At 42.3% G+C, this 14,065-nt stretch overlaps 1 protein-coding gene across 11 annotated transcripts in view; it reads left to right on the forward strand.

The window, feature by feature from the left end:
- The window catches only part of MICAL3 (microtubule associated monooxygenase, calponin and LIM domain containing 3), a 255,799-nt gene that overhangs the window by 149,080 nt on the left and 92,654 nt on the right, over positions 1 to 14,065 (forward strand). For 7 of the 11 annotated variants that reach the window (XM_043517556.1, XM_043517571.1, XM_043517599.1 and 4 more), the window contains 3 exons: positions 1,926 to 2,112; positions 6,339 to 6,427; positions 7,673 to 7,760. In XM_043517556.1, coding sequence (XP_043373491.1) covers positions 1,926 to 2,112; positions 6,339 to 6,427; positions 7,673 to 7,760 — 364 coding nt within the window. Of the gene's footprint in view, positions 1 to 974; positions 1,083 to 1,925; positions 2,113 to 6,338; positions 6,428 to 7,672; positions 10,802 to 14,065 lie in introns of those variants that run through there. The other 4 variants (XM_043517551.1, XM_043517593.1, XM_038403871.2 and 1 more) reach the window with 3 other exon arrangements.

Below are 14,065 nucleotides of genomic sequence, written 5' to 3' on the forward strand. Positions count from 1 at the left end.
TGTGATAGGATTGCCTTTCCACAGAAGTTTTTATTTCCTTAACCATTTAATTACTGCCAAATGTCCTGGATGTTTCTTGTATAACTCTACTGATCTTTCTGCACTGTCCAAGCTCAGCTAGAAAACAAACTGTAAAACTCTCCTTTTGGGACTCACTCCCTGAGTCAAGAACCGAACTGCCTGGATTCCTAACCACCCAAATTAAAAGGTTTGTTGCAATTTAGTTTGATCCAGATGCTCAGAGTTACAGAGCCAGCAAAATACCCTTGATAGAACAGCCTACGGGCAAAACTAGTGTGCACAGCTGAGCACACTTGGTGCCAGGTATAAACAGATACAAATGTAATGTATTGGATCAGAGTCCCCCTCACATCTTCCAGATAAACTCCAGAATTCCTTTGTGTACTGTGAACAGGCACTCTGACAGCAGTGGAGGAATTAAGATTTTTAGGAATTGCTGCGACTCAGTTTGAGCTTGAAGGTTTCTTTGCCCTGGAAACAACTTGCTCCTTTTTGCTAAGCACTTTTGTGAACAGTTCTTCGAATTTAAACTTTATGAAATGCCTCTTCTCTACCCTTTTCCCATTGTCCCTCTTACCTGGAAGCTAAAATTTGTCCTAGCTTTGTTTCCTCTCAGAGGAAAGCAAATGTTCAGATCCTTCATGTGCAAAACATCCTTAGAGCAAAGAAGAAAACATACTTCTAATTTTGTAGCGTGACCAATTTCAAACTTCCCTCTTTTTTTTTTAGGTACTATTACAGTTAGTGCCGGGCTGTGCTGGTGATCACTGATGATACTGATTCTGCTGTTACTACACAATCACTCTGTGTTCTCCACTGTCTTGGCATGATTTGACATCTCTGCACCTTTTCATCACTTACTCTTTTATCATTTTTGTCATCTTTTTAATTTGATTTTTTCTTTCCTCGCTTCCCTGCTGTTTTGTCCCTCCCCCCTCCCCCCCATCTGGTAGAAGTATATAAAGATGTACACAGGCGGAGTGAGCTCATTGGCTGAGCAGATAGCCAATCAGCTTCAAAGGAAAGAACAGCCCAAAACCCTTCTAGACAAGAAGGAACTGGTAAGATAATGATGTACAGAAGATGATACGTGTGTTTGATTAGAAGTTCTGTAGATGTGTACTGATTTGAGTCTTTAGTTGTCTTGAAAGGCGCTGGTAATACTTTGTAATAACTTTATAGTTGGACTTCATTTTCTTCCCCAGCCATCACTCCGTTGTCCTTGCAAAGTCTGTCTTAATCTACTGCCAACATCCTTGGACCAGGGATACTAAGTTGAGAGACTGAGAAGTCCTGACTCTCAAATGCATAGCGCTGTGTTTGATCCAATCAGGCTCCTTCGGGATTGTGGTGTCCCTGGAGAAAACTTCTTTCTTCACAAGTCTCAGGGAGACTGAAATGTAGGGCTAAGAGCTTGCTCAAGGGAATACTGATGTTTCTGGCAGTTAGTGTGTTGAGCTGCAGTTTGAAAATCTTGGTTTCAAGACTAGTCTCAGTCTCTTGCAAGTGAATACAGGCAGGGTTAGGAGCATTCCAGAAGTAACCCTCCCAGCTGACTTAAAGAGGATGTCTGTCTTATGCCTCCTTCAGTCAACTGTTTCCAGGGCAGCATTAATAGCCTCTTGTGAGACAGTTAGCTCTCCTATCCAAGGAGCTGGAAGCTGTAATTTTTTCCTAATTTATATAGGTGTAGGAAGTGAAACCCACAGGGCCTTTCTCCCTGAACTTGCAGGTTAGTTGTTGTCTCTAGGTGGCAGTTGTCTGCTTGGTGCCCTGTGTAGGGCTGAGTGGAGTCACAGAATGTCCCCTTCCAGATGCTCAGTATCCACAGATAGAAAAGGTGACCCTGCAAGTGAGGTGAGACTGTATACAGATAACACTGGTCCTGCCTTATTTCTGTCCAGGGCTCACTCAAGAAGGAGTTTCCCCAGAATTTGGGAGGCAGTGATGTCTGTTACTTCTGCTGCAAGCGGGTCTATGTGATGGAAAGGCTGAGTGCTGAAGGCAAGTTCTTCCACCGCAGCTGCTTCAAGTGCGAATACTGCGCCACCACCCTGCGTTTATCATGTTACGCCTATGACACAGAAGATGGTAAGAGAAATTACCGGTTGTCTTCCTCCTACACCAAAAACACTCTCTCACTGTACCTGGGTCATTGTCTCAAGATCTCAGCCCTAGCTTCACTTTACAAATCTTGGTGGGTGAGGAGCAAGAATAATATCTCTTCCAAAAATACCACCTCTCCTTTAAACTGGTAAGACTATATGGGACTGCATCCTTATGGCCAGCTCTTGAAAGCAACAAAAGAGCTGACCTATTAGCAAAATATGTAATTTAGCATTTAAAAAATAGCTCCTGGAATGGAGGGGAGTCCCAGTCATGCATTTTCCCTTTAAAAAGGTGTGTAAGGATGATCCTGAATAGTATAGATCCTTGAGCCTTACTTCAGTTCCAGCAAAGTAGGAGTCTTCTTAAGCCAGAGCTTTAAAACACTTAGGCGAGTAAAACATGATAGGGATAGACGCAAACTGCTTTCTGCCAGGGGAATCAGAACTGAACTAGTAAAAATTCTTCCAAAGCTAATAAAATAGGAGATTTATAACCAATGGATATAATATTAGCTTTTCTTAGGCTGGCTGAGGATGTCCTTTTTTATAGATGAAACTAGTTGAGTGTGGAAACAAAGAGTTGGAATAAATGACCAATTAGCTGTATAGAGTGGGATGTGTTTTTTTTTTTTTTTTTTAAAGTGGTGACCGAGGGAACAGTATTGGGTCTGGTGTTTTGCATGTGATGGTCCTGTAAGAGAGGTGGCAAAACTTACTGATGAGTTAGTTTAGGTGAGTCAGAGTACTGTGGATTATGAGAAGCTCCAGAAGGGGGGAAAAGGCATAAAAAATACTCAGTTAGAGATGGGTGGGTGAGAGCAATATAGGATTCTATGCAAAGTGTGATGGCATATTAGGCTTATTGAAGAAGACAAAAATAACAGTAATGAATTGCAACAGAAGACCAGTCAGGCACTCAATCAGTCCCTTTCATACAAGAGCAAAACAAAAATGGTAAATTTAGACAACAGATAATAAAGCTATGGAATACACTGCTGCAGCATGTTAGGAGATGAATATCTTAGTAAATTTCAGGTTTCAGAGTAGCAGCCGTGTTAGTCTGTATTCGCAAAAAGAAAAGGAGTACTTGTGGCACCTTAGAGACTAACATTTATTTGAGCATAAGCTTTCGTGAGCTACAGCATCTGATGAAGTGAGCTGTAGCTCACAAAAGCTTATGCTCAAATAAATGTGTTAGTCTCTAAGGTGCCACAAGTACTCCTTTTCTTTTTAGTAAATTTCAGAAACTGATTAGACACGCAGAGTATGACCGAGAATAGTATCCATAAATTCACTGGCTAGGATAACAACCACAAGGGTAGCAAACTCAAGTGTCAGGCAATATATAACTGAAATCGCATGTTGATAGATCCTATAGCAACCAACAATAACAAACTCCCTCAACTACTAGGGGGTGAAGGGGAAGGGGAAATCTCAGAACCATCACCAAACCAGCCTCCCAGGAAGACATAGACAGGCCTTTACAGTGTGCCCTCAAGGACAACAGACCCAAGGGACCAGTGGTAGCTTTGAAGGCCACATATAAGAGAAACAGCAGCAGCCTTCTTAGTACTCAAAGATTTGGGGGGTGGGAGGGAGGACCATTCTTGGTTGCTGCCAGTAGCCTGGACATTCAGAAGCAGCTGACTATCCAATAGAATCCTCTGCTTGTAAGTCTGAGTAACAATAAACTAGGATCCTTCCTCAATTGCAAGGGCAGAAATAGTTTCTATTGTCTGCTCGAGTTGTTCCCCCCGCCAGCAATCATTTACTCAGTCTTCTGCCAGCAATCATCCAAGCACCAGTCTGTGCCAAATGATCACTTCATCCAGGTCAGATGGCTGAGGCTTCACCATACTGATAGCATTGAAACCCAAACTACGTTGCTTCCCTAACAGCTTTTCATGTATATTGAGCAGTAGTGTCCAAATAGAACTCTCTGGTACTCCACAGAATCTTAGAAATGTAGGGCAGGAGGGGACCTCAAAAGATTATCTAGTCTACTCTCTGCCCCAGCATTGAGGCAGGATTAAGTATACTCCTAGACTATCCTGGTCAGGTGTTTGTCTACCCTGTTCTTGAAAACCTCCAACGATGGGGATTCCGTAACCTCCCTAGGTAACCCGTTCCACTACTTACCTTTCTACTAGTAGGCTGGTTTTTCCTAATATCTAACCTAAATCTTCCTTGCTGCAAACTAAGCTGATTTTTCTTGTCCTACCCTTGGTGCACAGTTAGAACTATTGACCACAGTCCTCTGTATAAAAGCCCTTGACACATTTGAAGACTGTTATCAGGTTCCCTCCCTTCCCATCCCCCAGCTTTCTCTTGTCTGGACTAAACATGCCCAGTTTGTCCAACCTTTCCTTTCTGAATCCCAGAGTGCAACCTGGCCAGAACTCAAACTCGGAGAGTTGACAGTGGAGAGGGCAGAACTGGGTTAGTAGCGGGGGTTGCACATTTGGATTGAGGTGCTCTTACTGAGGAGGAGCCAAACTAGTAAAACAGTCAAAGTCACACTGCAGGGTTGAGGTCCATTAGCAGAGTTGTGTTGGAATAGCAGAGAATTCTGCAGTGCATTTCAGGCTTTCTAAACCTCTTGCCATTTTTGTTGCTGTCATCTGGACTCTCTCCAACTTGTCTACATCTTTCCTGAAGTGTGGTGCCCAAAACTTTACACAATATCCCAGCTGAAGCCTCATCAGTGCCAAGTAGAGCAGAACAATTACCTCCTGTGTCTTTCATATGACACTCCTGTCAGTACATCCCAGAATGATATTAGCCTTTTTCACAACAGCATCACACTGTAAAAGAGTCCCTAGGACAGATGAGAAATTATCCAATATTTCACTCTGGATTTTCTCTGAGAGAAGACTAGAGCCATTCATGTCTTAATATTATTCATCTATCTGGGTTAACAGATGAATCTGCGTTCTGTAGTCAGCAGTATTAAAGGCAGCTATGAGATCTAAAAGAATCCCTATATACCACATCATCTGAATATTTTGTCAAAAGGAGACCAATAAGAATATTGTAGTCTTGGTATAGTTCTCAGGCCTCAAACCAGATTATAAGGAGTTAAGAAAGTCTGCAGTCTCATGATATTGTCAGTGATGCCTTCCCCATACCCTTCTCAGAAATGTTCCCCAGAAAGGGACAGTTAGACATAGGGCAGTAGTTGGAGAGATTAGCAGCATAAAGAGCTTCCTGAGCAGGGATCTCTGAAATGTGAGATGTAGTCACCTTGTCTTCCCAAAAGGAGTCCGTGTTCTCAAATAATGGGTTCAATGTCGTCCTGGTAGATTTTACCAGCCAAGAAGACCATGAGTCCAGATTGTAGGTTGCAGCCGTAAATTCTCCAAGCACCTCCTGAATCCCAGAGAGCAACCTCGCCAAAACTCAAGCAGAGAAAACTTGACAGTGGAGAGAGCAGGACTGGGTTAGTAGTGGGGGCTGCACGTTTGGATTGAGGTGCTCTTACTGAGGAGGAACCGAACTAGTAAAACAGTCGAAGTCACACTGCAGGGTTGTGTTGGACTAGCAGAGGAATCTGAAGTGCATTTCAGGGCAGCTGTGCAGTGACAGAGCTACATGGAAAGCTCACACAGCACTACCCCTCTGACCTGATACTAGTGTTTGTATTGGAGTAGCACCTCAAGGCCAGGGTACCATTTCACTAGCACTGTCCCAATAAGAGTAAAAGGTAACTAGGAGGTCTGTACTCAGGTGGGCTTCTAGTTGTGGCACTTGACTGTGTCCTGTGAAGCCTGTTGATTGGAAAAATGAGATTTGAGAAGTCTCGGTGTATTATCATACATAGTCCCTTCAGAGTTAACACCCATTCCCTCCCTCATTCCTCTGAAATTGTATTCATTCTTGATTTTCCCAAAAGTGCGGCTGCCAGCTTTTCATGTGATGATGCCTTTGTTCTTCACACACTGCCGCATTGTCAGCTCTGCTTTGGTGGCTGATTGGATATCTGTTAAATGGTTGTCAGGCACCCAGTGGAATAGGCACTGTTTAGGGAGGGGGAGACGAGGACTTGAGTTAAAATTTCAGAGTGTTTGTCTCCAAACATAGTGAGGGGGCAGGGCCGGGCACAGGAAGTGGAGATAGCAAAGTAAATCTCACTGAGGTAGAGTGTTACATTGTATAGACTTAGCTGCTGTGTTCTCACTGTTACTTCTCTCGCTTTTGTTCTGACTGCAGGTAAATTCTACTGTAAACCTCACTACTGTTACCGACTCTCTGGTTATGCTCAAAGGAAGAGACCAGCAGTGGGTCCTCTGTCAGGAAAGGTAACTTTTTATTCTAATCTGACATATTGGGTGTAATGGGTTTTGATCCCTGCTATTGGGGAAAATGTGTGGTTTTTGCAGAGGGTAGAAGAATCGTAATGAATCACTTTTTGTTTAAATGTCATGAAATCTTGCCTCTTCGTAAAGTGGTAAATTCAAGAGCAGTCTGTGTTGTAATTATCAATCTCTTATGTTTTTGTGGGTCTCATTAAGAAAGAAAACCCCACCCCACACAGTCTAAGATTTTGATGTCAGTTTCTTTTTGAACTAAAATAATTACTGAAGCCTGTGCAAACACTAGAAGAACTAGAATGACAAAATTGACAGCCTTTCTGTTGATTGGAAAGGCTTTGTTAAAATGAAGCCAATGATTTTCATTTCTCTTCAGGAAATGCAGTCCCATCTATGTGGGCTGAAATTGGGGTTCTGAGCCAAACCCACTCACATAAGCGAAAATTGAGGTCTTCTTTAGGAAGATTTGTCTTGCATTAACAGGAACCTATTGCTAGAAAGGAACTGTTTTTCCTCACTTTCTACTAACAGGTAGAATCATGCTTGGAAAAGAGGGCCTGGTTGTACTGTGTAGTACAGAAAGATCTCCCTCCTTTCTCCCTGCACCCCATAAAGCATCAGTTGGGCTTATTTTCTGTCCCTGTTTCACTTTGAGTCTCTCTTCCTACACTCTCTTTGGGAAATTACATTAAAAACCTGAGAGGTGTTACCTTCTCAAATCCTATGAAGTTTGCTTTCAGCTCTCTCCTACCTGCTCAAAGCTGGACCCTCTTATATGTGGAGCTTTTGTTTTCTGTAATCAGTGTGATCTCCTCACCCCCTGTGCCCTACCTTTACCACAGCAAGTTAATGCTGTGCTTCCTTCATTCCTGTGCAGGGGCAGGATGGAGGCCCATTGCTGCCATGCTTCCTGCTGAAGTTGAAGGGCAAAAATGGGTCGTTGTAACTTCTGTGAGCAAGCTGTAGAAATGTCACCTCTTTGGCTTTCTTAGATGCATAAACTAATCTTCAGAATGTAAATAATCAGATGACAAGGCACTAGTTGGGCCCAACTCCTGAGCGTCGTGGCCAGACGCTGCCTAACCCATAAATAATCACATGCTGCTGTTCAAGAGGTGGTTGGGCGTGTTCAGTGTTAAAACACACTACTCCAAATTAAAAGTAAATGCTTCCAAGGAGTTTCCAGTTTCTTCTTTGATGGTAGGTTTTTCCCCCTTCCCCCTCGTTTCACAGGACAACAAAGGATCCCTGCAGGAAGCCATGGCCGCTGAAGCAAGTGGACGGGCAAATTCCATAGCCATTTCGGCAGAGAGGACTCCAGGTAGCTCCGCTTCATTCTTTGGCAGGGTGGTGAAGTACTCTCTCAGCCTCTTTGTCAAAGTTAGGGTGGCAAGCCAGCGCCTGCAAAGCACAGTTTCTTCAGTCGGGCGCCAGGTAGCCCAAAATCCTTTGGACTCATTTTTCATGTGTCAGCTGATGGCTTTTGGGGTCCCCTTTCTCTATGTCCAGTCAGAGGTTCTTGTGCAAATCCTGGGGGAGTTTTATCGGCAGCCTGCTGACCAGTAAGATTTTAACATGACCTGACTTTGTAAGCTGTATAACTTGTGTGAACTTTGGGTATTGTGTAAAAACTTGAATATGTTCTTTTGTTGGTGGCTTTGGGGCCTGGACTCTCTGTCCTTTCAAGGGCATTGTCTAAAATCGTTCTAGGTGAACACAGATACTCAGTTCAGAATTTCCTTGGAATGAGCCCAAATAAAAAGGCTTAATCTGTGAAGTCTGCACTTTAGTGTCAATAGTACTGAAGGTCTCTGGACTACAATAACTCACAGCTGGATTTCTGTGTTCACCTGAATTCTGGACATAGTGTCCACCCTCCCAAGCTTCTCGTTAACCTGGTATCTGGATTAAAAAAAAAATCCCTGTTGCTGTCTTTGGACTGTGGCTACTTAAGAATTCTTGGTGTCTTCTGCAGCTAAGGGAAACCAGTTCCTTAAACTCTTGAACTCCTTGGTGCTGGCAGATCATGGTGCTCTCCCCTCATTGTTGGAACATGTGCTGCTCATGGCAAGTTGTTTTGGGAATTGGGTTATTACAGCATGTGTCGTATTGCTAAGGATAGTCTGCTCTATCTGAAAACGCTTAATTCCTTCTAATTTGGGAGAAATGTTCTGTTTGTGCCCCAGTCTCTCATCTGGCCCAACTCCTCAATTGTCCTTATTGAAAACTGCAATTTAGTGGAGAAGGAAAAGGTGAGATGGGGGCAAAAGAGAAGAGAGAGTTGGTTTCTAGTGTATGGGCCCTGAATACTGTGGATAAACTAAGTCAGTTGCTTTTAGAAAAGAGAAAATATTAAATAGTCATACTTTGTGTAGCAAAATGTCCCCAAATTACAGTACTAGCTTTACAAGATCTTAAGGGATATAGTCAGCTTAAATCATGCCTTTGTCTGAATGTTTTAAATTATTCAGATTATTTATTAATTATTACAATGTAAGATTATAATTGAAAGTGATTAGAGAATTCTTTTTTCAGTTTTACTTTGTGCATTTGGCAGTGCTTTATATGTAGCTAGTTGCACAGTTTCCTCCTCCATTTGTATGGGTTTTCTGTGCAGCAAAATGGAGAGGAGAGAAATTTTAAGGAGAATGTCATTATAAAATCTAAAAAGTTGGCCTCATGTCTTTGGCAGGTGTAGTACCTTAAACTGTTTTTAACTGCTTTTATTGAGTGATTTGAAGTTGCCATCCCTTTAAGAATCAGGTCTTTCTTTAAAAACAGGGAGAATTTTTAGAAGGGACTTAACTTTTAAGATGAACGGAAAACACTGGCTGTTTCTCAGAACTTTACCTTCAACAAATGCTGGTGGAGAGATAAGTGATGAGGGTAGATGACAGACCATGGTTTGCTATACAGGTATGGCCAAATAAATAAATATATGCTGCTATTGTTATGTGACTGTGCATGACCTTGTGGATAGATCTGTGATCCATCTACATGGGAGAGGAATAGAACAGAGCAGACATTATTTTATTTAAAAGCCTGCTTATGTTTGCCTCAGCTTCTGAGCTGAAGTGGAATTCCATAAAATTTTTTGGAACACTGGCCTTTGAAAGGGATGTTACATGAGGCATTATGCACTCATATACAGCACCAAGTATAGTAGAACTGCTTATTATATTATTAAAATACCCACTGGCATCGCCCACAGGGTAGTATAGTGCATTGCATACTCAGCTGTGTGCGTGTCAGAGAGAGGTTTAACGGTAAGGAGGTGGGCAGTGCTTTACTTCCTATGCTCTCTTTTCAGCTGAGATTTCACATTTCTCCCCAGCCTCTTGTAGGAAGTCTTAAGTGTCTTAAAACAACTGGCAATAATGAGAAATGGGATAGAACGGGGGAGATATTGGTTCAAAAGCAGTGTGCATGAGAAGCTTGCTGCAGCTTCATTAACGGCAGATCAGTTCTCACTTAGCCAGCGCAGCAATATAACTGTCATATGCCTTGTAACCACCTGTCTTTGGATCCTGTTCTGCTGGTTGGGTCAGGAAGTATGTTTAGTGTTTTACAGTTATTTGTGCTTTTAAAAAGAGAGGTGGGCAGGGGAGGGGATTAGGACAAACTTTAAACTACTAGGATTGGTAATGCAGTAAAAGGTTGTGACTCTATCCCTGGAAAATCATAGGGAGGCTGCTGGACACATCTCCATTTGATGGATTCCTGAATTTGAACTAGAAATGCCCTCTACGTGCTTAGCCGTAATTTATTAAATTGTGCTAATTAGAGAATATTGCTAGATGGTGTACACTGTAGAATAGACCAATACCTTAAGCACGAACCTGTCTGAATTGGAGCAGGGTGCTGTTTCCAAGCCTCTGCTTCTCCTGGCTGATGGACTTGCAACTATTAGCTCCATATCTTCTAAGAACATTTGACCCCCTTTGGGCCAAATGCCACCAAATGTAAGCTGCATTAACAGTTACAGATCCTGTGAGAGATTGAGCCAGCTTCAGTCATGGTGTAGGCTGCATGTGGAATGTTAACTGGTTGGAAAATCAGCATAAATAGCAAAGAAGTGAGATATGCATGGCAATGGCATTCAGTGGAGGTGCAAAATGAGTGTAACTTAGATGGTGGAGGAAAAGATGTGTACTAGGAAAGGCAAGTAACAGAAAGTTGCAGAATAAAATAGCCCCATCTCATTCTTAACTTATGTTGGCACCATCCCCAACACTGCTAGGGTCAAAAATTAATGCAGGTGTAAGCAGGCAAAGCTTCTGTTCGGTGGGCATTACAACAGTTTATGCTAGGTCTGATGTTTGGTTCCCACCGAATACGAAATGGGTATAAATTACACTACTTTTCCATAATGACAGGTTTCAGAGTAGCAGCCGTGTTAGTCTGTATTCGCAAAAAGAAAAGGAGTACTTGTGGCACCTTAGAGACTAACAAATTTATTAGAGCATAAGCTTTCGTGAGCTACAGCTCACTTCATCGGATGCATTTGGTGGAATTTCCACCAAATGCATCCGATGAAGTGAGCTGTAGCTCACGAAAGCTTATGCTCTGATAAATTTGTTAGTCTCTAAGGTGCCACAAGTACTCCTTTTCTTTTTACTACTTTTCCATGTACACTCACATGTTTCTAACCCATTTACACTTGGCATCTACTTTACACCACCAGTGAGTCTGGCACTTTTGATTCTTAGCCAACTTGGGTGGAAAAGGAGGAAACTTAAAGGACCTCCAAACACTGAACACTATTCAGCAGGCTCAGTCAGCTGTGGTGTGGTGAGATCACACTAAGCACTTTCACATGGGATGCTACTAACCTGATCTGCCTGTGTTACCTTTGCTAAATGTGTCACGATTCAGCCACTTTCTAGTTGGCATTAAATGCAGATAGTCTTGTCCCTTGTGCTGTAATGACTGTAGTTTTAGGGGCAATCTCTGACATCCAAGTCAAGGTTTCCAGCAGTCAGTTAGAATCACAGTTCTGTTGAGGGTCATGTTTGATTTGCCAAGGAGCCAGAGCCCTCCTAGTATGCACACTAAGTGGGGATTTTCAGATAAGTTTATGCAAACTGGCTATGGAGGTACGGATATTGCTTCAACTGGGAAAAAAGCAATGAGCTTTTGCGCAGCTGATTCCATTCTTTCCCAATAAACAGGACTCTCTTGTGAAGGAAGGGTGGGGAAAGCTACAACTGTGCTTTTGGTGCTGAACTCTGGCATGCTTGTGGTAGACTCTGTAAGCCTTCTCTGTACTGTCTTGTTTTTGTCTCTCTCTTTTCTGCATTTGCCTTTGTGCCAAAGTAGCTGCTTTTGCCAAAACACAAAACAAAACCAAAAAAAAAAAACCCAACAAAACCTGCTTTTCAACTGTCTCTCTTCCTTTGATAATCTGTAACTGTTGTCTCTCTTGGATTTTTTTTTAATATGATTTACAGTATTTTATATGGTTTTTAATATGCTTTTAATATACAAGTGCTGTTTTTGTTTTTTGTTCTAAAGGTCTATAACAACTTCTCTGAACTTTTAGCACTTCCTTGACAGGTGGACTTGGAACAGTCTCTTTCAATGAAGAGCTCATAATAATGCTTGATTTTGGGCAGGTAAAATGTTTCATCCCCAGGACAAGCACTCTCCTATTTGTAATCTGTTTCTTTCCCCACTCACAATGGAAGGTTCAGAAGGGGGAAGCAAGCTCATCTTACCCCTGTAGACATACAGCACTAGATGGCAGGTAGTTTGATCTTTGAGGTAGTTGCCTGGCTAGTGAAGCGTGTCCTTTGTGAGCCACTGAAAGATCCCTGCAGAGGTATTTGGTCACCAAGTACAAACTGTAGTGAGCAGAATCCAGAAAGCAATAGGGAAGGAAGAGATCAGGCCTCCTACCATGTAGGCCTCTGAATATATAGTGTGTATAACAATAGGGATGCAATAATGAAGGCAGGAAGCCCACTCATGTAAGTAGAGTCCAAAGTGTGATGTCCTTAACTATCCATCTCTTATATGTGTAGTCTACGGTATATAACAAAGTTTAGCTTACCTATGGAAAGATCTTTTGATGGCTACAGAGGCTAGAAGGTGGCTGCTTTCTGTAAAGCACATGCCCATTAATGTGGGCTACATTTTCAAAGAGGTCCCAACTGGCCATCACTAGTATGTCCAGTTCTGCATGGTTCCTTGTGAACACCTACAATAGAACTTACACACAAACTTTCTTGCATCAGCAAACAATGCACAAATGGGGAATTGTATGTATCTACACATCCAAGTGGACTTTATGCATATAAATGTTGTCCACGTGTGACTGTGCCTAAATTGTGCGTGCATTACTTGTGAATACAGTTCATGCGTACAAAATCCCGTTTATGCATGTAGATGAATCTACATGCACAGAACCCTTCATTTGTGTGTATGATTCTACACCATTATGAATGGAGGCAGTGTTTTAAAAATGTGTCCCTCTCTGTCTTAAACATTAAACTTTAAAAGATTTGACTACACCTGCTGAAGTAATCTTGTGGTGTAGTGTTCTGTACCTGTTGCTTGCATTTTACACCAGCCACCCTGAAGCACCCCCATTCCTAAACCAATAAAACCCCAAAGGTCCATATTTTAAAATTAGGTCTGAAAATTAATGTACCAGACTCTGATCAAACAGAGATGGGGAAAAAGGAACTTAAACTTCTGCTGTACCTTGGAAACTGGAGTTGGAAAGAATAGTAGTATTCTGCATTCGTGATGCATTATACTGAACCCTTCCATAGCTTATCTGTAACAGCTCTCCAAAGAGAGCTCATCTGCTGCTCTTCAAACTGGGAGTTTTAAAATATACATTTGAGAGTAATGCCCTGTGTTTCTGGAAACCTAAAAGAGGGTCTGAATTTAAGGGTTAGGACCAAGTCCCTGCCCAACGAATCATCTTGTTCCACTATGGAGTCTGGAAGCCCTCTAGTTGGAATGTGTGCTAACCTGTTCCCAGTCCATCCTGTTCTTCAGTGTTCTTATCAGGATTTCATGGGGGGAGAAAGCGGAGGGAACAGCAAGTTCAAGTGCAGGAAATCTGGAAAGGGGAAAGCTAAAGTGAGGGACTGCGTGTCTCAGATGTGTTGAAAAGCAGCTAACCCAATGGTTCCTGTACAATTGCAATGTGAAAGAGCCTAGAAAGCTTTTGGGGATAAGGCAAAATATGCAGTGATGGTCCCAGTACCTTGTACCCACAACAGGATCCTGCTGAGAACACTTTGGGGAGAAGCAGGGCTCCCAGCTCTTCCTTCAGCTTTCAGACCTGTAGACTCGTTCCACTGAATTACTTGTTTGTTTTGTGTGTGTATTTTCTGAAGGATGATGTGAATTTTTCTGGGCACTTTCAGAAGCTGCATGAAATGTTTCTCATGACATTAGAAAAAGACCTCTTAAATCTGTATAAAAGAGAAGTTGCTGCTTTTTCATTATCTGGGATGATTTAAGTTTCTGCCCTTGAAAAGCAGAATCCGATAAGTGACTATCTCCTAGGGGCTAGGTTTGGCTCAGGGAGAAACAGGTGTTTATATGAAATAAACTTTGATGGAAAACAGGCAAGGAAAATGATCAGTGCCCAGAAAGCCTTCACATCTC

The sequence above is a fragment of the Dermochelys coriacea genome, chromosome 1, assembly GCF_009764565.3.
Source record: "Dermochelys coriacea isolate rDerCor1 chromosome 1, rDerCor1.pri.v4, whole genome shotgun sequence".
NCBI classification, from domain to species: domain Eukaryota; kingdom Metazoa; phylum Chordata; order Testudines; family Dermochelyidae; genus Dermochelys; species Dermochelys coriacea.